At 37.8% G+C, this 26,007-nt stretch overlaps 1 protein-coding gene across 6 annotated transcripts in view; it reads right to left on the bottom strand.

Moving 5' to 3' along the window:
• Positions 1-26,007, bottom strand: part of LOC128696371 (chloride channel protein 2-like) — a 411,833-nt gene that overhangs the window by 78,892 nt on the left and 306,934 nt on the right. For 4 of the 6 annotated variants that reach the window (XM_070092470.1, XM_070092467.1, XM_070092466.1 and 1 more), the window contains 3 exons: positions 16,637-16,768; positions 15,703-15,865; positions 13,556-13,671 (listed from right to left, as the gene is read on the bottom strand). In XM_070092470.1, coding sequence (XP_069948571.1) covers positions 13,556-13,671; positions 15,703-15,865; positions 16,637-16,768 — 411 coding nt within the window. Of the gene's footprint in view, positions 1-13,555; positions 13,672-15,702; positions 15,866-16,636; positions 16,769-25,623; positions 25,727-26,007 lie in introns of all 6 variants that reach the window. The other 2 variants (XM_070092468.1, XM_070092472.1) reach the window with 1 other exon arrangement.

Below are 26,007 nucleotides of genomic sequence, written 5' to 3'. Positions count from 1 at the left end.
CATCTTCACCTTCCTTGGATCAAACCAATAACCTTCCATTTCCCATGCGCTGTATGACTCCTACAGGTTTAGTGATTTCCAATGAATATAATAATAACTGAGGGATATTCAATGCAAGTTAAGTACAATAAGTCCTTAATTAATGTTTCTTCGTTCAGTGTCGTTTTGTTATAACATAAAAAATTGATTCCTGGCTCAGGCCACTGTCTGCGTGGAGTGTGCACGTTCTCCACTTGTCTGAGAGGGTTTTCTCTGGATACTTCAGTTTCCTCCCACACTCCAAAGATGTGCACATTAGGTTAATAGGAATGTCTAAATTGTTCCAGAGAGAGAGAGAGAGAGAGAGAGAGAGAGAGAGAGAGAGAGAGAGAGAGAGAGAGAGAGAGAGAGAGAGAGAGAGAGAGAGAGAGAGAGAGAGAGAGAGAGGTGGAATAAGAATCTTTCCTCCGTAAGCCATGCGTGTTGTAAAAGTCAACAAATATGCTGGAAGCAATAGGCTAGTAACCCCTTTTCCTGTATAGCCTACTAAAAAGAAAAAGAAAACCGTCAAAGTTGGATGTTTGAATGTGCATGCATGTTTTGCAAATGGTAGAGATGATTGTGGATGTTATGAATGAAAAGAAGCTGGATGTCCTGGCTCTAAGTGAAACAAAGCTGAAGGGGATAGGAGAGTTTTAGTGGGCAGAAATAAATGGGATTAGATTACGGGTTTCTAATTGAGTTAGAGCTAAGGAAGGGTAAGTTATGGTGGAGGAATATAAATGTATAAATTCAAGGATTATGTGGACTAAAATAAGGGTTGGATGTGAAAAGTGGGGTATAGCAAGTGTTTATGCACCTGGAGAAGAGAGAAGTGTAGAGGAGAGAGGGAGATTTTGGGAAATGTTGAATCAGTGCATGGGGAGTTTCGAACCAAGTGAGAGTACTTGTGGTTGGGGATCTCGATGCTAAAGTGGGTAAAAGTGTTGTAGAGGGAGTAGTAGGTAAATTTGGGGTGCCAAGGGTAAATGAAAATGGGGAGCCTTTAATTGAACTATGTGTAGAAAGAGGTTTGGTAATAAGTAATAAATATTTTATGAAAAAGAGGATAAAAAGTATACAAGGTATGATATAGCATGTAACAAAAGTAGTTTGTTAGATTATCTGTTGGTGGATAAAAGGTTGATGGGTAGGCTTCAGGATGTACAAGTTTATAGAGGGGCAATGGAAATATTGGATCATTATCTAGTTGTAGCTACAGTTAGAGTAAGAGGTTGATGGGACAAAAAGAAGATGGTAACAGTAAGTAAGAGAGAGGTGAAAATTTATAAACTAAGGGAGGAGGAAGTTAGGGTGAGATATAAGCAACTATTGGCAGAAAGGTGAGCTAGTTCAAGTATGGGTAAGAGGGGGGGGGGGTTGAAGAGGGATGGGATAGTTTTAAAAATGCAATATTAGAATGTCGGGCAGAAGTTTGTGGCTATAGGAGGGTGGGTGCAGGAGGAAAGAGGAGTGATTGGTGTTATGATGAAGTAAATGGTGTGATAAAAGAGAAAATGGTAGCTTATGAGAGGTTTTTACAAAGCAGAAGTGATAAAAGAAGGACAGAGTATATGGAGAGTAAAAAAAAAGGTGAAGAGAGTGGTGAGAGAGTGGAAAAGGAGAGCAAATGATTGAGTGGGAGAGGCACTGTCAAGAAATTTTGCTGAGAATAAGAAAAAATTTTGGAGCGAGATAAACAAGTTAAGAAAGCCTAGGGAATGAATGGTTTTGTCAGTTAAAAACAGAGTAGGGGAGTTAGTAGATGGGGAGCTGGAGGTATTGGATAGATGGCAAGAATATTTTGAGGAACTTTTAAATGTCAGTGAAGAAAGGGAGGCAGTAATTTCATGCACTGGCCAGGGAGGTATAACATCTTTCAGTAGTGAAGAAGAACAGGACGTGAGTATGGGGGAGGTGCATGAGGCATTCCATAGAATAAAAGGGAATAAAGCAGCTGGAACTGACGGGATCATGACAGAAGTGTAAAAAGCAGGGGGAGGTATAGTATTGGAGTGGTTGGTATTTTAGTTTAATGGATGAAAGAGGGAAAAGCACCTAGGGATTGGCAGAGGACATGTTTAATTCCTTTATATAAAGGGAAGGGGGACAAAAGAGCTTGAAAAATTTTTAGGGGAATAAGTTTACTTAGTATATCAGGTAAAGTACATGGTAGGGTTATTATTGAAAGAATTAAAGGTAAGACAGGGATCAGGACTGCAGTTGAGCAAGGAGGCTTTAGAATGGGTAAGGGATGTGTTGATTATGTGTTGTACATTGATGCATATATGTGAATAGTATTTAGATAAAGGATTTAGAAAAGGCATGTGATAGTGGATAGGGTAGCAATGTGGCAGTTGTTGCAAGTGTATGGAATAGGTAGTAAGTTACTAAATGCTGTAAAAAGTTTTTATGAATATAGTGAGGCTCAGGTTAGGGTGTGTAGGAGAGAGGGAGATTACTTCCCAGTAAAAGTAGGTCTTAGACAGGGGTGTGTAATGTCACCATGGTTGTTTAACATATTTATAGATGGGGTAGTAAAAGAAGTAAATGCTAGGGTGTTAGGGAGAGGGATGGGATTAAATTGTGGGGAATCAAATACAGAATGGGAGTTGACACAGTTACTTTTTGCTGATGATACTATGCTTTTGGAGAATTTTAAAGAGAAGTTGTAAAGGTTAGTGGACGAGTTTGGGAGGGTGTGTAAACATAGAAAGTTGAATGTGAACATAGATAAGATTAAGGTGATGAGGGTATCAAATGATTTAGATAAAGAAAAATTGGATATCACATTGGAGGGAGCAAGGAAGAAGTGAATGTTTTCAGATACAGTGGTACCTCGGGATACGAACAGCTCAAAACTAGAACAATTATGTAAGTGCTTTTGTAAGTGCATTTCTGGCGGTCTGAAACGGATTAATCTAATTTACATTATTCCTTATGGGAACAAATTCGTTTGGTATCAGCACTCGCACATCCTTCTGGAACGAATTAAATTCGTGTCCCGAGGTATCACTGTATTTGGGAGTTGACTTGTCAGCGGATGGGTTTATGAAGGATGAGGTTAACCATAGAATTAATGAAGGAAAAAAGGTGAGCGGTGTGTTGAGGTATCTGTGGAGAGAAAGAGTGTTATCCATTGAGGCAAAGAGGGAATGTACAATAGTGGTACCAATACTCTTATGTGGGTGTGAAATATGGGTTGTAAATGCTGCAGCGACGAGGCTGCTGGAGGCAGTGGAGATGTCGTGTCTAAGGGCAATATGTGGTGCAAGTATTATTCAGATAATTCGTAGTGTGGAAATTAGGATGAGGTGTGGAGTTACTAAAAGTATTATTCAGATGGCTGAAGAGGGGCTGTTGAGATGGTTTGGTCATTTAGAGAGAATGGAACAAAGTAGAATGGCTTGGAGAGCATATAAATCTATAGGGGAAGGAAGGTGGAGTAGGGGTCGTCCCCAAAAAGGTTGGAGGGAGGGTGTAAAAGAGGTTTTGTGGGCGAGGGGCTTGGACTTCCAGCAAGCGTGCATGAGCGTGTTAGATGGGAGTGAGTGGAGACTAATGGTTTTTGGGATCTGACAAGCTGTTAGTGTAAGCAGGGTAGTATTTTGTGAAGGGATTCAGGGAAACCGGTTAATCAGACTTGAGTCCTGGAAATGGGAAGTACAGTGCCTACACTTTAAAGGAGGGGTTTGGGATATTGGCAGTTTGGATGGATGTCTAAGCTGTCGTATTTGAGTGCCTTTGCAAAGGCAGTGATTATGTATGAATGTTGGTGAAAGTGTTGAATGATGAAATTTTTTTTCTTTTTGGGTTTTTCTTTCTTTTTGGGTCACCCTGCTTCAGTGGGAAATGGCTGTTATTTGTTATATCTAATATTTTTCTGGAATAAATATGATAGGTACATAACCTTTATTGATAATAAAAGAATAATTATACAACATTTTATAGTGCTGTGAAGCACGCCCCTCCGTGAGTCATGGTGAACCATCAGTTACTGAGACAATGCTCGCACCTTCTCTCTATCTGCTATATATCCATCCACTTTTTAATGATGCCAAATGGTGAATTAAATATGTATATTTGAAAGAAAAACAGGAAAAAATAAAAGTAAACTCCAACTTGATAACTTTGTTTAAATTTGCATCATTCTTATATTTTTTTTTTTCAACAAACCGGCCGTATCCCACCAAGGCAGGGTGGCCCAAAAAGAAAAACGAAGTTTCTCTTTTTAAATTTAGTAATTTATACAGGAGAAGGGGTTACTAGGCCCTTGCTCCCGGCATTTTAGTCGCCTCTTACAACACGCATGGCTTACGGAGGAAGAATTCTGTTCCACTTCCCCATGGAGATAAGAGGAAATAAACAGGAACAAGAACTAGAAAGAAAATAGAAGAAAACCCAGAGGGGTGTGTGTATATATATATATGCTTGTACATGTATGTGTAGTGTGACCTAAGTGTAAGTAGAAGTAGCAAGACGTACCTGAAATCTTGCATGTTTAAGAGACAGAAAAAAGACACCAGCAATCCTACCAGCATGTAAAGCAATTACAGGATTCCATTTTACACTCACTTGGCAGGACGGTAGTACAGGTCCACCATCACAAATCCGGCAATCAGTTATTCGGTTCCTTCAGTTATTCGGCACTAATTTTGGTTAGCATAATTTCAAATTTCCAGGGTCGCCACACCAACCTGCTGATACTGTTTGGTGGTGTTACTTGCTGCATAAGAATTCTAATTTCTTTTTCTCCATTTATTGTTATAACCTGCTTACTTTTAGCCCTAGCCATGGTTCCAATGAATAAAAGAAATGCTTCTCATTATGTAAAACACCTACACAGTACATTATCCATTAAAGATAAGGTGACTTTGAAGCCACTGTTGGTTGCCATGAGATCAGTCTCATGAAGCAGGAGAATATGCTTTATTATTACGCTAATATCAACACTACAGCTTATTTGCCTATCACAACTGATCTAATATGACATAATAAACAATATAAATAACATAAAACATGTTTAATACTCCAGACTGAATAATATTTGGCATAATACCGAGCAGTTCGACGGAGGTATGAAGAGGATATGGTATATAAATACCTTTCTCCTATCCCTGTCTTGGGGGCTTACATTAGAGAAAACGGAGTATAGCACAGGACTAACTGTGATATACACTCGTACTGCACCATAAACCTGAAACAAAAAAGCTATTTTCTCTATATAGATTATCACACATAGCAGCATATGTGTAGAGAACCTAGGATAACCCAAAAAAGTCAATGTGGCTTATTTTTAGTACCTGGCTTGGGTCAGCCATATATGATTTTTGGTAAATATTCAATTCCCAGCCAGGGTAGAAACATTAGGCACGTTTCTTTACACCTGTTGTCTATATTTACCCATCAGTAAATGGGTACCTTGGTGTTAGCCGACTGGTGTGGGTGTTATCCTGGGACACTGACCTAATTTTCTTGAAATACTCTGCATAACAAGCGGCTTTCTATATAGTAGTATGTCACTGATGTCAGCTAGGCCTGTATACCTTGTACGTGTACATGTAGTAAATAAAGATATTATTATTATTATTATTTTCTCAGTTGTTTGTTGGGTTATCTTATTGAAACTTGGGCAATGTATGATGGAAAGATAATTCTTAACGTACACCAAAAATAAAAGAAATCAGACCATAAATAGCGGAGTTCACTTCTCAGCCATTAGCGGCCGCTTAGCAGTATATTTTTGTATGGTTTTTATTTAGTTTATTTATTTATTTATTTAGTAATTTAAGCATACAAACAAGAGGTACAAAAAATACAGGTAAGAGCAGCATGCCAAAGCCACTTATATGCATAGCATTACGGGCTGGCTTAAAATTAACTTAAGATTAACTAAGCAATGATGAAATCAGTGATAAAACATTATTGTAAACAGATAACTATAAAACACAAATGAGTATTACAAAGACAGGTCATATGGTTGCTTGCATTGCTGTACATTCAGTCAAATGGAGTATTCTGTTAGGTAGTGTATTTAAAAAAATAATAAAGTTAGATTGGGTCCTAGGTTTAACATTTGTGTGATATAATTGTGAGTAACATATGGTTACATTCTCATTTTTTCGGTCTCATTTGATAGAATGAAAGATATATTACAGAAATAGATATGATTTTGATTGCTTTCATGATGAAAAGTACCTTGAAATTGCGCTCACAGTAGCGAAAATGTTCTATTCTTTAGCAAAGCTCAAGAGTAAACAAATGACGTCACCGTCCAATACCTGTCCGCCTGCCAGTCTAAATTCCAATACAGAGTCAAGAATGGGTTGACATTATTTATACAATTATTACAATAATGCAGCAGTCTGCATAACAGTAAATCTTCTATTTTTTTTGTGTGAATAAAAATTCCAAATTTAAAGCAAGAATAATAAAAGAGAGGCCTGTAGCCGTGACTAATGAACAGAGAAAATGTTATTTTAGTGCCAGGAATGTCTGCACTGTTTATTCTGGATCCTATTTTGAAATTGCCATCTGTTGAAATTTGTGTGAAATCGGCCAAATTGCCAATTTCTGACCACTATATTGGGTGGTTGAAATAAGTGAATGGGCGGTTTCTTGTACTCAGTCGACAGACTAGAAGTAAATAAGTTTATTCAGGTATACACAAATACAGTTACATAGATTATCATACATAGCAGTGTATGTATAGAGAACCTGGGATAACCCAGAAATGTCAGACAATGTGACTTATTTCCAGTACCTGGCTTGGGCTTGCCATATATGATTTTTGGTAAATATTTTTTTTCTCAGTTGTTTGTTGGGCTATCTCATTGAAACTTGGGCAATGTATGATGGAAAGATGCTTCTTAACGTACAACAAAAATAAAAAAGACGGATGATAAATAAGGGAGTTCACTTCTCAGCTATTAGCAGCTTCTTTGCAGTATATTTTTGTATGGTTTGTATGGTTGTTTCTCATTTTTTTGGACTCATTTGATAGAATGGAAGATATATTACAGAAATAGATATGATTTTGATTGCTTTCATGACGAAAAGTACCTTGAAATTGAGCTCAAAGTAGCGGAAATGTTCAATTTTTGCCGATGTCCAATGAACTTTGTGCAAGTCAAGTTGGTTAATTTTATTAAGTGTATTCTAACCTAACCACTAAGTAATCCGGCAATCTCAGTAATCCGGCACATAACAGGTCCCAATGATGCCGGATTTGTGATGGAGGACCTGTACCTCCCTGGATAACTCTTACATATTACAGAAAAGAATAAAAAAGTAAAATACACATACAGTACAATCATTACTTACCATAAAATATTTGTTGTCTTAATGTAGGGTGAAAGGTGAGTATTTATTGTAGAAAGAGGAAGAAGAAGAACAAAGAATGGAAGAAGTACAAAAGAAGTTCACTGAAAAGGGGTTAGCTGGCGTGTTTATGTGTTTAACATTCTCAGCGTCTCTCGTGGCATCTTAAGAAATAATTTAACTCAGTGAATAAGGTATGTCGCTCGTAATAATAATAGTCGAAGAGGTATAGGGTAGGTTTAAAAATGTAGTGTTAGAGTGTTTAGCAGAAGTTTGTGGTTACAGGAAAGTGGGTGCGGGAGGGAAGAGGAGCGATTGAGGAATGATGATGTAAAGAGAGTAGTAAGGGAGAAAAAGTTAGCATATGAGAAGTTTTTACAAAGTAGAAGTGATGCAAGGAGGGAAGAGTATATGGAGAAAAAGAGAGAGGTTAAGAGAGTGGTGAAGCAATGTAAAAAGAGAGCAAATGAGAGAGTGGGTGAGATGTTATCAACAAATTTTGTTGAAAATAAGAAAAAGTTTTGGAGTGAGATTAACAAGTTAACAAAGCCTAGAGAACAAATGGATTTGTCAGTTAAAAATAGAAGAGGAGAGTTATTAACCCTTTGACTGTCGCGGCCGTATATATACATCTTACGAGGTACCGTGTTTGACGTATATATACTCATAAATTCTAGCGGCTTCAAATCGAGCAGGAGAAAGCTGGTAGGCCCACATGTGAGAGAATGGGTCTGTGTGGTCAGTGTGCACCATATAAAAAAAAATTCTGGAGCACGCAGTGCATAATGAGAAAAAAAAACTCAGACCATTTTTTTTAATTAAAATGCCGACTTTGTGGTCTATTTTCGTATAGTATTTATGGTTGTATTCTCATTTTCTTGGTCTCATTTAAAAGAATGGAAAACATATTATAGAAATAGAGGTGATTTTGATTGATTTTACTATAAAAAGAACCTGGAAGTGGAGCTCAAACTAGGGGAAATGTTTGATTTTTGCCAATGTTCAAAAGTAAATAAATGATGCCATTGTCCAATAAATGTCCAACTAGCCATTCTAATATGCAGTCATGAATAGGTTGATGTTATTTATACAATTATTACAGTATTGCAGTAGTCTGCATAATAATAAGTCTTCTATTTTTTGTTTGAATAAAAATTCAAAATAGAAAGCAAGAGTAATATCAGAGGGGCCTGGAGACATGACTGATGAACAAAGAAAATGTTATTTTAGATCCAGGAATGTCTGCATTGTTCGTTCTGGACCTTATTTTGAAATTGTCATATTTTTTAATTTTAGTGAAATTGGCCAAATTGCAAATTTCTGACCACATTATTGGGTAGTTGAAATCGGTAAATGGGCAGTTTCTTGTACTCAATCGATAGAAAAAATGGAGTTCTAAAAAAATAGCTATGAGTTTGGTCGACTGGAACAACGGAATTAGCCGAAAATAGGGCTCAAAGTGGGCGAAATTGCCGATTTGTAAATATCACCAAGGTCGCTAACTTCGCGAGAGCATAATTCCGTCAGTTTTCCATCAAATTTCGTTTTTTTTGGTGTCATTACAATCGGGAAAAGATTCTCTATCATTTCATAAGAAAAAATAATTTTTTTTTTTTTTTTTAAATTTTGCGACACCAGGAGACACCTCAGGATTGGGGGTTGCGACAGTCAAGGGGTTAAATGGAGAGTTAGAGGTATTGGGAAGATGGAGGGAATATTTTGAGGAATTGTTAAATGTTGATGAAGATAGGGAAGCTGTGATTTCGTGTATAGGGCAAGGAGGAATAACATCTTGTAGGAGTGAGGAAGAGCCAGTTGTGAGTGTGGGGGAAGTTCATGAGGCAGTAGGTAAAATGAAAGGGGGTAAGGCAGCCGGGATTGATGGGATAAAGATAGAAATGTTAAAAGCAGGTGGGGATATAGTTTTGGAGTGGTTGGTGCAATTATTTAATAAATGTATGGAAGAGGGTAAGGTACCTAGGGATTGGCAGAGAGCATGCATAGTTTCTTTGTATAAAGGCAAAGGGGACAAAAGAGAGTGCAAAAATTATAGGGGGATAAGTCTGTTGAGTATACCTGGTAAAGTGTATGGTAGAGTTATTATTGAAAGAATTAAGAGTAAGATGGAGAATAGGATAGCAGATGAACAAGGAGGCTTTAGGAAAGGTAGGGGGTGTGTGGACCAGGTGTTTACAGTGAAACATATAAGTGAACAGTATTTAGATAAGGCTAAAGAGGTCTTTGTGGCATTTATGGATTTGGAAAAGGCGTATGACAGGGTGGATAGGGGGGGCAATGTGGCAGATGTTGCAGGTGTATGGTGTAGGAGGTAGGTTACTGAAAGCAGTGAAGAGTTTTTACGAGGATAGTGAGGCTCAAGTTAGATTATGTAGGAAAGAGGGAAATTATTTCCCAGTAAAAGTAGGCCTTAGACAAGGATGTGTGATGTCACCATGGTTGTTTAATATATTTATAGATGGGGTTGTAAGAGAAGTAAATGCGAGGGTATTGGCAAAAGGAGTGGAGTTAAAATATAAAGAATCACACATAAAGTGGGAGTTGTCACAGTTGCTCTTTGCTGATGACACTGTGCTCTTGGGAGATTCTGAAGAGAAGTTGCAGAGATTGGTGGATGAATTTGGTAGGGTGTGCAAAAGAAGAAAATTAAAAGTGAATACAGGAAAGAGTAAGGTTATGAGGATAACAAAAAGATTAGGTGATGAAAGATTGGATATCAGATTGGAGGGAGAGAGTATGGAGGTGAATGTATTCAGATATTTGGGAGTGGACGTGTCAGCGGATGGGTCTATGAAAGATGAGGTGAATCATAGAATTGATGAGGGGAAAAGGGTGAGTGGTGCACTTAGGAGTCTGTGGAGACAAAGAACTTTGTCCTTGGAGGCAAAGAGGGGAATGTATGAGAGTATAGTTTTACCAACGCTCTTATATGGGTGTGAAGCATGGGTGATGAATGTTGCAGCGAGAAGGCTGGAGGCAGTGGAGATGTCATGTCTGAGGGCAATGTGTGGTGTGAATATAATGCAGAGAATTCGTAGTTTGGAAGTTAGGAGGAGGTGCGGGATTACCAAAACTGTTGTCCAGAGGGCTGAGGAAGGGTTGTTGAGGTGGTTCGGACATGTAGAGAGAATGGAGCGAAACCGAATGACTTCAAGAGTGTATCAGTCTGTAGTGGAAGGAAGGCGGGGTAGGGGTCGGCCTAGGAAAGGTTGGAGGGAGGGGGTAAAGGAGGTTTTGTGTGCGAGGGGCTTTGACTTCCAGCAGGCATGCGTGAGCGTGTTTGATAGTGAATGGAGACAAATGGTTTTTAATACTTGACGTGCTGTTGGAGTGTGAGCAAAGTAACATTTATGAAGGGGTTCAGGAAAACCGGCAGGCCGGACTTGAGTCCTGGAGATGGGAAGAACAGTGCCTGCACTCTGAAGGAGGGGTGTTAATGTTGCAGTTTAAAAACTGTAGTGTAAAGCACCCTTCTGGCAAGACAGTGATGGAGTGAATGATGGTGAAAGTTTTTTCTTTTTCGGGCCACCCTGCCTTGGTGGGAATCGGCCAGTGTGATAATAAAAAAAATAAAATAAATAATAAACGTTCTGGAGCGCTTTAAACGTCATACATATTTCGTATAGGTTTGGTAGCTGACATTTAAAGCTCTCCAGAGTGATTGTTATTATGAATTATTATTATTATGTATTATTATTTTTATTATTATTACAGAGAACCCTCTAATTTCGTTAGGCTCTATTTTCATGAATTTCGATTATCGGCAAGTTTTTTCGTGACTTCCCTCTAAATTTGGCGGCCGTCCAGTATGCGTCCCAGTGGTCCCGTACATACAAAGCTTCCCAAAGACGCATTCAAGTCAGTCTGGCATTGTTTCTTGGAGAGTGAGCATCACCCCCCGCATTTACAGAAACATTTCGTAATAATCCATTGTTTTTTGTGCTTCAAACTGCTAAAGAAGCCACCATGGGCCAAAAGAAAACTCCTAGTGCCAGCCCTTTGGTAAAGAAGGTGAGAAACACGATAGAATTAAAGAAACAAATCGTAGCAAAGTACAAAAGTGGAGGAGGAAGAGAGAGAGGGGAGAATGTGCCTTCTTCAGTGATTCTGCGATATGTACAATACTAAAGCAGCATGAGTCGATAAAGGCTACAGCACCAGCCAGCAATAAAATGTAGCATTACCAGTGTAGCAAGTAAGTTAAGCAATTAAGTGATAAAAAAAAGGAGGACACAAAACTTAACTCCTCCAATGTTATTGGAGGTATATAGGGCCACTGACAATACCGTCACTGCCACCACCACCACTATAAGGCTTATGCTGCCAGTGGCCCTGATAGCCCAACAACAACAAAGAACCACCACCAGTCATATGTAATGACATATTTTATTCATTCTAGAGTATATATCATGTTTCTATGTTATTAATATTGTTTATTATGTCATATTAGATGAATTGTGACAGATAAATAAGCTGAAGAGTTGATATTAGTGTCATATTGAAGCATACTGTCCTGTCTCCAAACAATAAACTCACCTCCCTCTCCCCTCTTCCTCGTCTGCCATTTATGTTATTTCTTATGGGAAAAATAGTTTCGATTTTCACGAATTTCAACTTTCGGCAGACTCTCTGGAACGGATTAATCACAAAATTAGAGGGTCCACTGTATTATTATTATTATTACCATCGACATACCTTGTTCACTGAGTTTAACCATTTCTTAAGATGCCACGAGAGATGCAGAAAATGTAAACACACAGACGAACACATCAGCTAACCCCTTTACAGTGAACTTCTTTTGTACTTCTTCATTTTCCTCTTTTTTTCCTCTTACAAGTGCTGCTGCACTTCTAAACTCTATCTTGTACTATGGGGTGCACAATAAAATACAAATTTGTACACATATGTAGTCTTGGAGACTGTAAAAGCTAGTGTACTGAGTGGCTGTAGAAAGGAGATTGAGATGCTCGACACTGAGACACCGCGCTGTCAATTCTATGACCCAAGCTTTCGTATGGCATACAATACTGACTCGTTTGAGAGCCCATCGTAACTCTGAGTTGTCAGTAAATGAGTACATCGGTAAGTGAGGAGAGGCTGTACTCTATCAGCCCAATCTTCGAAAAAGGAAGATGTGCAGTTTAACCTCCTATATCCACAAACTTCAAAGGAAAATTTCAGTGATACAACTGTGAATAAACTCTCGGTGTACAATCTAATCAACACACAAATTTATGCACAGCAAATCTTGCTTGCATTTTATGAAATAGTTAATAACTACAATCTCAATGCTCTACATACTTTTCAAAAGCATTTGACACTGAGATTAAATAAAACAAGAACATAAAATCAAGGCTCATGGAACCAATAATAAAACACTACACTCTATATAAAAAAAAAGGCTGAAACAAGAAAAAAGATCATCATAAACTGACTCTTCAAGGAGTATGTAAATGCTGAAGAGCTTCTTATCCAATTAAATGAAGCTGCCATCCCCTACCTCAAATATGATTACCTCTCATTCCCAGGTACTGTATGAGTCCTATGGGTTTAGTTTTTTTTTTTTTTTTTCAACAAGTCGGCCGTCTCCCACCGAGGCAGGGTGACCCAAAAAAGAAAGAAAATCCCCAAAAAGAAAATACTTTCATCATCATTCAACACTTTCACCACACTCGCACATTATCACTGTTTTTGCAGAGATGATCAGAATACAACAGTTTAGAAGCATACACATATAAAGATACACAACATATCCCTCCAAACTGCCAATATCCCAAACCCCTCCTTTAAAGTGCAGGCATTGTACTTCCCATTTCCAGGACTCAAGTCCGACTATATGAAAATAACCGGTTTCCCTGAATCCCTTCACTAAATATTACCCTGCTCACACTCCAACAGATCGTCAGGTCCCAAGTACCATTCGTCTCCATTCACTCCTATCTAACACGCTCACGCATGCTTGCTGGAAGTCCAAGCCCCTTGCCCACAAAACCTCCTTTACCCCCTCTCTCCAACCCTTTCGAGGACGACCCCTATAAATATGTTAACAATAATACAAATAAAACAGAATCTGAAAAGGTTCAAACCCATTTTAGTGGCAGTGAATGCTCTACCCCTGAACACCCATACAACAAGACTTGGCAGTACAGCATAGTGAGATAAGACTACTCTTAAAAAATAGTTCACATTAAAAACTTACCATAACAGGAATGATGTGAGTTATTTGGCCGGTGAGTTCAAAGACAATGACTGATGTGGATATTGTGTGAGTGACAGCGCCGGCCATGGCTGCCGCACCAGCAATTGAGTAACCACCTTTCGTAAATGTTACATAGTTGGTTAAAATCAGAACTTAGGGTAAATAATAAAAGTAGTGGTATATGAATATATATAAATTATATATATATATATATATATTTTTAACATGTCGCCCATTTCCCAATGAGGCAGGGTGACCCAAAAAGAAAGAAAATTCCAAAAAGAAAGAAAAAACTTTCATCATTCAACACTTTCACCATCACTCATATATAATCATTGTCTTTGCAGAGGTGCTCATATATGACAGTTTAAATATCACTCCAAACAGCCAATATCTCAAACCCCTCCTTCAAAGCACAGGCATTGTACTTCCCACCTCCAGGACTCAAGTCCGGCTAACCGGTTTCTCTGAATTCCTTCACAAAATGTTACCCTGCTCACACTCCTACAGCTTGCCAGGTCCCAAAAAACATTCATCTCCATTCATTCCTATCTAACATGCTCACACATGCCTGTAGTAGTAGGTTGGTAGATAGCAACCACCTAGGGAGGTTCTACTGTTCTGTCAAATGAGTGTAAGATGGTAACCTGTATTTGTTTTGCATGATGGTAGGAGTGTTAGTGTCTTTTCTCTGTCTCATAAACACACAAGATAACAGGTATATCTTACTACCTTTACTTACAATTAGGTCACACTACACATGCATGTGCACATTTATGTATACACACTCATCTGAGCATTCTTTGTTTTTTCTTAAATAGCTCGTTCTTATTATTTTCCTTTCATATCCATGAGGAAGTGGAATAAGAATCTTTCCTCTGTAAACAATGCATGTTGTAAAAGTCAACTAAAATGCATGGCGCAATGGGCTAGTAACCCCTTTTTCCATACAGCTTAATAAAAATAAAAAGAAGAAATATTATCTTTATTTTTACAAGTACATGTACAAGATATACAAGCCTAGCTGACATCAATGACATACTACTACAGTGGACCCCCGGTTAACGATATTTTTTCACTCCAGAAGTATGTTCAGGTGCCAGTACTGACCGAATTTGTTCCCATAAGAAATATTGTGAAGTAGATTAGTCCATTTCAGACCCCCAAACATACACATACAAATGCACTTACATAAATACACTTACATAATTGGTCACATTCGGAGGTAATCGTTATGCGGGGGTCCACTGTATATAGAAAGCCCCTTGTTATGCAGAGCATTTCCAGCAAATTAGGTCAATTTTGTCCTAGGATGTGACCCACGCTAGCCGACTAACATCCAGTTACCCATTTTACTGATAAGTGAACAATGGACAGCAGGTGTCTTATGGAAACACGTCCTAATGTTTTCCAGCCATACCAGGGGATCGACCCCTGGAACTCAGTACGTATGTGAGCCGAGTGTGCTAGCAATCAAGCTACAGAAAGTGTTTCTATTTTTGGGTCACCCTGACTCTGTGGGAGACAGTCAGCATGTTAAATAACAAGAACAAAATATATAAATTAAAATAGCATATTTATAAAAAAATACAGATTTATATTGAAGAAAGGACTAATATGACACAGAGTTAACTGAAAGACTGAGACTGCTAGAACTATGATAACCGTTGATATAACTTTAAGGATAACCTATGGGTAAGTTTTCCCTGAACAAGGTATTATTGAACATATGCGTGCATTCTTTAATGTGTGAAATTTTTAGTCTATGTTTATTCTTGAATCAATATGTATTCTTGAATCTGTGTGTTCTTGAATCTATGCAATGGCAGCTTGTCCAAAGGAGCTGCAGAGCTGTAGCCATCCCCCCAGATGCTCACTGCCAGACGTATGACTTCGTCAACCTTATGCTAAAATAATTTGCAACCGACAAATATATTGCAGGAAAAAATCTGTTGTATGTTGTTTTCAATGTATTTATAAGCGATTTTTTTTTTTGAAACGAGATAAAAATGATTAAAAACAGAAGTCTGATGCAGTACGATACTATAGGTATTACCGGCGCTACGAGCTGCCACTGAATCTATGTATGTATTGTCAAATACGTATGTGCATACTCTTGAATGTATGTCGATAATATGAAAACTGACCTGGTATAATAATGTGATTGTGACCACCATAGTTCAAGCCATTAGGGAAGATGTAGGCCATTGTCTCGCCAACTATTCGGCCCACAGCTGCCCCAATCTTAAACACTGGGATGAAAATACCTGATGGCACGGGAAGAGTGCTGGAAACCACATTGCCAAACAACTGAGAACATACAAAGAAAAACCAACAATAGTCACAAATCTCAAAGAGAATCTTTAAATACCCTTTACTCTAACAAAATAGTACTGTACTTATTACAAAACCTAAATATTAACTCTTTTAATTGCATCTCATGGTAATTTATGCAGGTGACTCAACAACGTCCCACATAAATTAATGCATAATTTTTGTACCTACAAATTTAATTACCACAGATATTTAATGCCTCAGCTTATCTGTTTAGGTGTAAGCTCTCATAATTAGCATAAATCAATAGAAAAATATAACGTTATGCTCATTAATGCTGATATTGCTGAGCGATCATTTTTGGCTAACCAATAAATACACCATAAATCCACAGGTTTTCATATAATTTAATTTTTGTTTTCAAAGTTCTGTTTAGAAAATATGCTTTCAAATGTCAAAAAAAAAATCTTGCCAATACTGGGGATATAAAATGCTGAGGACTGCCATAGTGAAAGGGTTAACTGACAATAATTTAGGCACTATAAACAGTTAGTTTGTTGAAAAAAAAAACACCCAACTATCTCAAAGATTCAATTCTGTAGGTTATTGTTCCTTTCCTTGAAGCTGGATCCAAGGAATTAGAGCTATCCTTTTCTTGGGTCAAACCTGTTTAACTCTCATTTCCTCAGTGCAATATGGCCCTTAAGGGTTTTGCACTACTCCATGAATATACAATAATAATAATAATAATAATAATAATAATAATAAATAAATAAATAAATAGTAATAATAATATACATGACTCACTGTAAATGTTACATATAAGAGAAGGCTGACAAAGATTCCCGTCCATGGTGTTCTCCAATTCTCCACAACTTGAAACTCATGAACAGTGTGATCCTTCTTGGTCCAAGTGATGTTACTGAACAACTCCACAACCTAGGGTGACCCAAAGAGAGAACACAAAGTTAAATGTTTCAAGATAAGTGTCTGCTGGAAAATTACTGTGCATATAACAAAAAAAATTACTTCCAAAAAGTACACAGCTGTTACCATAAAAAACTGAGTGACATTTATTTTATAAATTTTGCAAAGCCCTTGGTTATACAAATTATTTCTGACATTTAAACTCAAAACTTCTTAACACTGCATAAAGTATGATTATTTCAATGCTAAGTTTAATAAAATTAATTTATCTCAAGATGAGGTAATGAAATGTAATGATTATTTAAAAAAAAAAATGTATATTAAAACAGCAATGTAATCTTGACTGTAATCTTAAATTTCAGACCCACATCCAGCATATAACTAAGAAAGTTTCCAAAACAGTAGGCATCCTTTCCAAGAAACGATACTATGTACCCCAACGAGCCCTCCTTACCTTACATCACTCTCTAATATACCCTTACCTCACCTATGGTATTTGTGCTTGGGGATCTACCACGGCCAATCATGTCAAACTTTTAATAACCTAACGCCTAAAGCCAATAATAACCCAACAAAAAGCCGCAGTAAGAATAATCACTAAATCCCATCCCTGGCAACCCCCCCCCCCCCACATTTCATAGATCTAAACTTACTCCCTGTTCAGTACATCCACACTTACTACTGTGCAATCTACATCTACAGGACCTTAAATTCCAATATTAACCTTGACCTAAAATGCTTTCTTGATAGTTGTGACAGAACCCACAGGCACAATACCAGACACAAACATCTCTATGACATTCCCCGTGTCCGACTAAACCTTCACAAAAATTCAATGTATGTCAAAGGCCCTAAAATCTGGAACACCCTACCTGAAAATTCTAAAACTGCAGACACATTCATCACCTTCAAAACTACCATCAGAACACATCTTATCTCCCTGATACACCCTGTCAACTAATTACACGAATACCACCTGGTGGTTCACACTTACACTCACTCACCCATTTGACCATAAACAGAAATATCAATCTCAATCTCAAAATAATGAATCTTAACTAGTCATAAGTTGGCCTGTGATACTCCAATACTGAAACTATGTATAGTGCCAAAACAAAAGCATTCACATTGCTAAACTCACAAACTAGTATTTAGTCACTTAGCCATAATACCAACTTACCTCATAATTTGGTAATATTTTAAACTTAAGATTTAATCTAAGTCTGCCTGAAATGCCTAGCCATGCTAGGTGTTCTAGTGATACAGTCTGTAATTATTTTACTACATGTAAACCACACAATAACCAAATTCTGTAAACTCAGCATTGTAATCCTTATAGAGAATAAACTTTGAATTGAAAAAACAAAAAGCAGCAGTGCAGATGATCACAAAGTCCAGCGCCAGACAACACACACCACCTCTCTTCAAAAACATGAGCTTACTTAATATACACACTTATTATTGTGCCTACTACATATACAGAACATTAAACTCCAATATCAACCCTCTCCTCAAACTTCTCCTAGACAGCCTCAACAGAACACACAGGCATAATACAAGGCACAAAACACTCTTTGACATCTCTCATGTCCATCTCACAAGTTGGTTCTGTCACACTGGTTTAAAAAGCAATCTTGAACTGTATCAAGAAAGTCACTAGACTCAAGATTTCCTGTCACATTGTTCCAATCAATTTGTCTAAAGTTAAAATCTCCTCTTATTACAACATTTTCATATCTAGATGCCTTATGAATTTTGTCCCATAACAGCTTACTGCACTCCCTATCGAGGTTTGGGGGCCTATAAATCACACCCATAATTAATTTGTTACGATCCTCGAGAAACTGTAGCCAAACAGATTCTGTGTCCGATGTTTCTAATCTTATACAGTGGACCCCCGCCTTACGAACGCATCGCGTTACGTTAAATCCGCCATACGAAGCGTTTGAACGCAAAAATTTTGCCTCGCCTCACGATAAAAAACTCGCCTTACGTGATTCGTCTGGGACGCATCCCATGTGTGGCCAGCCAGTGCAGTTGCATCCACGCATACATTCAGTACATTTCACCTTATCCCAGTGTTTTTTGTGCTTGTAACTGCAAAATAAGTCACCATGGGCCCCAAGAAAGCTTCTAGTGCCAACCCTGTGGTAAAAAGGGTGAGAATTAGTATGGAAATTAAGAAAGATTTTGAAGGGTTTGGGGCTAACCCTGACAAGCCTATGCCAGTTGTGGAATCCATTGTGCCTACTTCAAAGATTAAGGAAATGTATGCATAGTGGGTTGAAATGCAAACCTTTATGGATGAAAATCACCCTAACACAGCTATTGCAAGCCGTGCTGGTGACTATTACAATGACAATGTTGTGGCCCATTTTAGGCAAATCTTAAAGAAACGGGAGGTACAGACCTCTATGGGCAGATTTGTTGTGTGACAGAGGTCCAGTGACTCTCAAGCTGGTCCTAGTGGCATTAAAAGAAGAAGGGAAGTAATCCCGGAAAAGGACTTGCTACCTCAAGTCCTAATGGAAGGGGAGTCCCTTTTTAAACAATAACTTCCACACTCTCCCCTCCTCCCAACCCATCAATCATCACCAGATCTTCAATAAAGGTAAGTGTCATGTATTCTATTCTTAGTAGAGTAGTAATTGTGCATGTCTTCTTCAGTTTATGTGTATTAAAATTAATATTTCATGTGGTAAAAAATTTTTTTTTTTCATACTTTAGGGTGTCTTGCACGGATTAATTTGATTTTCATTATTTCTTATGGGGAAAATTAATTCGCCTTACGATAATTTCTGCTTATGATGAGCTCTCAGGAATGGATTAATATCGTAAGGCGGGGGTCCACTGTATCATGTCTAAGACAACAATTTAAATTTTCTCTGACATACATCGCCACTCCACCACTCTTCCTGTTGACCTATCAGTGTGGAATAGTTTATAAGCGTGTATGTTGCATTCAGAAGGCATTTCTCTATGTATTTCATTAGTCATTTATATTTATTTCTCATTGTTTTCTGTATGTAAAACTATAGTTAATCTCTATAAAATGTATTTTTTGTTAATATTTTTCGGTGTCTGGAATGGATTAATTGGATTTACATTATTTTTTATGGGAAATATTGCTTCAGTTTTCACACAATTTGGTTTTTGTCAGACTTTCTGGAACAAATTAATCACACAAACTGAGGCTTCACTGCACTTCCCACTTCCAGAACTCTAAAGTTTGGCTAACTGGCTTCCTCTAATTTTTTTTTTTTTTCAACAAGTCGGCCGTCTCCCACCGAGGCAGGGTGACCCAAAAAAGAAAGAAAATCCCCAAAAAGAAAATACTTTCATCATCATTCAACACTTTCAACACACTCACACATTATCACTGTTTTTGCAGAGGTGCTCAGAATGCAACAGTTTAGAAGCATACACATATAAAGATACACAACATATCCCTCCAAACTGCCAAACACCCTTAAGCCAGCCTTTCCTTGCACTGCCATTCATGTTCTCTTATTAATACATTATAGCCAATACATCATCAGATAAAAAGTTTAGTGTCATGTTTCATATACAATATGAAGAAATGATGCAAAAATTTAGATTTTTTATTTAAAGTATTATTGAGAAACAAAATGCGGGAAAAAAGTATTCACATGAGAAAAAATATGACTAGGGTACCCATATTAGAGGTGGTTTGGTCATTTAGAGAGAATGGATCAAAGTACAATGACATGGAGAGCATTTAAATCTGTAGGAGAAGGAAGGCGGGGTAGGGGTCGTCCTCAAAAAGGTTGGAAGGAAGGGGTAAGGGAGGTTTTGTGGGCGAGGGGCTTGGACTTCCAGCAGGCATGCATGAGCGTGTTTGATAGAAGTGAATGGAGACGAATGGTATTTGGGACCTGACGATCTGTTGGAGTGTGAGCAGGGTAATATTTAGTGAAGGGATTCAGGAAAACCGGTTATTTTTATATAGCTGGACTTGAGTCCTGGAAATGGGAAGTACAATGCCTGCACTCTAAAGGAGGGGTTTGGGATATTGGCAGTTTGGAGGGATATGTTGTGTATCTTTATGCGTATATGCTTCTAAACTGTTGTGTTCTGAGCACCTCTGCAAAAACAGTGATTATGTGTGAGTGAGGTGAAAATGTTGAATGATGATGAAAGTATTTTCTTTTTGGGGATTTTCTTTCTTTTTTGGGCCACCCTGCCTCGGTGGGAGACGGCCGACTTGTTGAGAAAAAAAAAAAAACATATTACATTTAATTTGCTATTTTATACATCTCTTCTACATTTATTTATGTTTCAAAAATGGTCCTTAATATAGGTCCACATCCCTTTATACGAAACCCTTGCAGCCAGTAGTGTTTCGAATTTCACAATTTTTTGAATTTCATAATGAAGGTGGGGTCTAGGGCAGCACCTCATAATCAAACATTAAAACTCCAGCAAAAGCATATGAATACTCACACTAAGTGGGATAAATAAAGACTACAAATACTACTATGGTTTTATTTATATAGTAATATATTGATAAATGAAATAGTGGGATAATTACAGACCAGGAACATGATTCTCAAGATGATTCTCAAGACGACTGACTGATGGCATTTTTAAAGACTTCTTCAAGTGTCATCTGTCTTATTAACATAGGTTTCTGTCTAAGCAATCTCTCTTTAATTGAGTAAATTGCCACAATCTCTTGCTCACTGATAAATGCACATTGTTCAAGGCCAGCAATTAACTGATCACACATTTTCACCATATCATCTATGGGGACTTTTTCACCTGTGTTCACAATGTCATCACCATCATCACTACTTTTCTTATGCTTATCTGTATTTAACACCAATTCAGCAATATCACCATCACTCAAGGAATGCACAACAGGTATATTATTGTTAATGTTGAGCATTTCTTCGATGTCAGCTTCCTGTAACTTATTTACACTTTCGTCCAATAAATTTTTAGCGTAAGTTACGAGGTTTGATATCATCATCTTCTCATCAGTGACAAGAAATCCTTCAGTCTTCATCTGTAGGTTCATTTACATCAAACATCGTTTTAGACAAAAGTCTGTGCCAAGCATTTGTTAATGTTGATTTATCAACATTCTTCCAAGCATTAGCAACTGAATAAATGGCATCCTTAACATTGAACTCTTTCAGGAAGTCTTGGATTCCTACTCCTCTGTTGACTGCAGAAAGCATACAGTTTAAAAAATTGTCTTTATACTTGCTCTTCATGGAGCATAAAATTCCTTCTTCACAAGGCTGTAATACAGATGTCACATTAGGGGGCATGTAGATGCCAAAAACATTACTTTTCACAAGAAGTTCAGCAGGGGGATGTGCGGAGCAGTTATCCAGAGCAATAAAATTTTACAGTTTTCTTCTAGTCCAGCTTGCCTGCAATGAGCTCATGCAGCTGGTACGAAGTGGTTAGTGAACCAGTCGAAAAACATTTCTCGGGTTACCCATGCTTTACTGATAATGTCAGATGCTTTCTTTTCTTTTTCTCACTGTTACCATAGGGGTATCTGTAGCTCTTCTTGACATTTTCACAGTGAAATTAAACACAGTCACAATATAAAAAGCAAAAACAAAATATCAGCGAACAGCAGACGCATATGTGAACACTACAAGTACTGCGACACAACTGACGCCTACCATTGTGGCTGTCAGTACTGGGTCACGCTGCCATGTGGCAGCGTTGGAATTACGTAGAAATGACTGACACTCCATACTCCACGAAAAAACTTCGGTTTTCAGAAATTTTCGAATTTCAGAATTTCGGATAAAGGGATGTAGACCTGCATTGTCAAAAACTGCACATGCAAACTTAAAAATAATACTGATTATGAACCACATAAAAAATACTGTAAAAATAAATATGCAGATAGCAAATGATATGAAAGATAACACTGACTTCCAATTCAATGAATTTATTCAAAATTTGGAGACTGGTATACCTGGAGTATACCTGGAGAGGGTTTCTGGGGTCAATGCCCCCACAGCCTGGTGTGTGACCAGGCTTCATGGTGGATCAGGGCCTGATCAACCAGGTTGTTACTGTTGGCCACGCAACCTGACGTATGAACCACAGCCCAGCTGGTCAGGTACTGACTTGAGGTGCCTGTCCAGTGCCTTCATAATTATTAATAATGAAAATAATAATAATAATTCAGTGACCAGTCAGTTAGACTTGAGTCCCGGAGGTGGGAAGAACAGTGCCTGTGCTCTGAAGGAGGGGTTTGGGATATCTGCTGTTTAGAGTGACATCTAAACTGCCATATCTGGGAGCCTCTGGCAAGACAATGATACTGTGAATGATGGTGAAAGTGTTTCTTTTTGGGTCACCCTGCCTCTAGGAGATGGCCAGCATACTGAAAAAAAATATATTACGTTATTCTTTGCTGATGATACACTTCTTTTGATAGATTCTGAAGAGATATTACAAAGGCTCTTGGAGGAATTTGGGAGAGTTGCAGTGGCCAGGTTGTAGGATCCACGGCTGAAATTCTTCTCATCGAGAGGTAGAGTCTCACAGTTTGTTGTCATTATTTTTGTTTTCGGGATTTTTTCTTTCTTTTTGGGTCACCCTGCCTAGGTAGGAGATGGCCGACTTGTTGAGAAAAAAAAAAGAAATGCAAAAGATATGTAGGACATACAGTAGGCTGGTAGATAGTAACAGCCCAGGGAGGTACTACTGTCCTGCCAAGTGAGAGTAAAACAGAAGCCTGTGTAATTGTTTTACATGATGGTGGGATTACTGGTGTCTTTTTTCTGTTTCAAAAACATGGGTGTCTTTTTTCTGTTTCAAAAACATGCAAGATTTTGGGTACAGACTGCTACTTCTACTTACACTTAAGTCACACTACATATGCATGTACAAACATATAAATGCACATCTCCATGGGGAAGTCAAACAGAATTTTTCTTCTGTAAGCTATGCATGTCATAAGAGGTGAGTAACATGCCAGGAGCAAGGGGCTAGTAACCTCTTCTCCTGTATACATTACGTACCAAAGTTAATAAGAGAAACTTTCATTTTTCTTTTAGGGCCACCCTGCTTCGGTGGGATACGGCCTGTTTGTTGAAAGAAGAAGAATGTAAGAGAATGAAATTAAAAGTGAACACAGAAAAGAGTAAGATGGTGAGGGAAGAAAAATGTCTATGCAATCAATGGTAGATGAATATCAGGTTGGTGGAAGGGAGTATGGAGGAAACTGATGTATTGAGAATAGACATTTGTGAGTGGACATGTCAGCAGATGGGCCTATGAAAGACAAGGTGAAGCAAAGAAGAGATGAAAAGAAAAAGGTAGGTGATGTGTTGAGACATCTGTAGAAAAAATAAGAAGTTCATTGGAGGATGCAAAAAAAGTAGAGTACCAGAGTATATTGGTACCAACACTTTTACATGGGTGTAAGACATTGGCTTTGAATGCTGCAGTGAGACTTAGGCTAGTAGGCTAGAGGCAGTGAAGATGTCATGTTTAAGAGTAATGCATGATGTGAATATTATGTAGAGGATTCAGACTGTAGAAACTGAAAGATGGAGCAGGGTCATCAAGAGTACAATTCAGAGTGATGAGGAAGGGTTGCTGAGGTGGATTGGGCATTTAGAGAGGATGGAGAGGCATGGGATGACAAAGATGGTGTATAAATCTACAGTATAGCCATTGGATGAAAGATGGTAAATGTGTTTCCTTTGTTGGGCCACCCTACTTTGGTGAGAAATGGGAGCTGAGATAAAAAAAATAATGAAAATTTTTAATCTCATAAAAGTTTCACAAGTGATACAGATTTACAAGAAGCCCATAACATGCATAGAATGCAGAATCCTTCTCTAGGATTTTGAAAAGAATATGTAACCAACCGGACTTGAGTCCTTGAGATGGGAAGTACAATGCCTGCACTTTAAAGGAGGGGTTTGGGATATTGAGAGTTTGGAGGGACTTCTAAACTGTCGTATCTGAGTGCCTCTGCCAAGACAGTGATTATGTATGAGTGAGGTGAAAGTGTTGAATGATGATGAAAGTATATTTTTTTTGGGGATTTTCTTTTTTTTGGGTCACCCTGCCTCGGTAGAAGACAGCCGACTTGTTGGAAAAAAAAAAACACTATGATGTTGTGAAGAATGAACAATAGATTAAAGTGAATTACAAAGTGAAAAGAAAGATGATTTATTATACCAATGATTAGCATTCATAAAACTTAAATTTATTTAAAATCCACACAATATGATAAGCATAAAACATTCTGTCCAAATGTCTGATCAAAGAAAACACACTGTGACTGTCAGTAACAAAAAGGACTGCCCACTATTGTCACTATAGTTTATAAATAAAAAATGATAAGACTGTATAATTATCTTAATAAAAAAATGAATAATGCACTCTTACAAAGTACTACACTTTCTACCTAAAACTTGAGTTCCACTATTAAATCTGCAATAAAATCAATTTCTATATTATGAGCTATGTTGTAAATCATCTGACAGCTGATGGTAGATCCAACTTTCATTAGTCCATGTTCTGAATGACCCACACAGGTTAACAGCTACAATGAATAATAATTCTAATAATATGATATTGGTCATAATTCCTGAATCATGCAACCTTTAGTTTCAACATCTAGCAGTAATAGGAAGCATTTCCTATAAAGCTTTACTTGGTGGTTGTTTAGAAGAGCATCAACAAAGTGGGTCAAAACTAACCAGAATACTGAGTGATACGATGGTTAATGTTAAGATTAGAAAAAGTAGCAGTTGGCTAGCTAGAGGTAAGAGTCTAATATGGGGCCTAACACTGAAGCAGAATGGGCAGAGCAAGGAGAGAGAAAAAAAAAAGTTGATGTAATGAATACCTACCTGGCTGTGTGTTGATTGATGGGAAGATATGAACTGCCCCAGAAGAGGAGGAAACTGGATAGTGAGCACGATGAGTGTCACCAAGACAGGATACGCAAATCGGCTGATAGATAAAAATAGATGCCTGAATTCACCTCTCAAGGTGTGCTTCAGGAAGGATAGCATGGAGGGGAAAAAGGAACTGGCTTGAATGCAAAGATGATGGGTGTGGAAGAACAAATCTGTCTCAGGATAAGTAATATGGAAGAGTGAAGCACAGCAGATAATATGTACTTTATTATGATGAATGATATGAAAACTTGAAGGAATTAGGGAGTTTAATATGCTATATGTACAGTACAAGGTAAAAACTGTATATAAAAGCCTTGTATACTAAAACTATTA

The sequence above is a fragment of the Cherax quadricarinatus genome, chromosome 39 (assembly GCF_038502225.1).
Source record: "Cherax quadricarinatus isolate ZL_2023a chromosome 39, ASM3850222v1, whole genome shotgun sequence".
Lineage (NCBI taxonomy): Eukaryota > Metazoa > Arthropoda > Malacostraca > Decapoda > Parastacidae > Cherax > Cherax quadricarinatus.
This window is presented reverse-complemented; position numbering and strand designations above follow the sequence as displayed.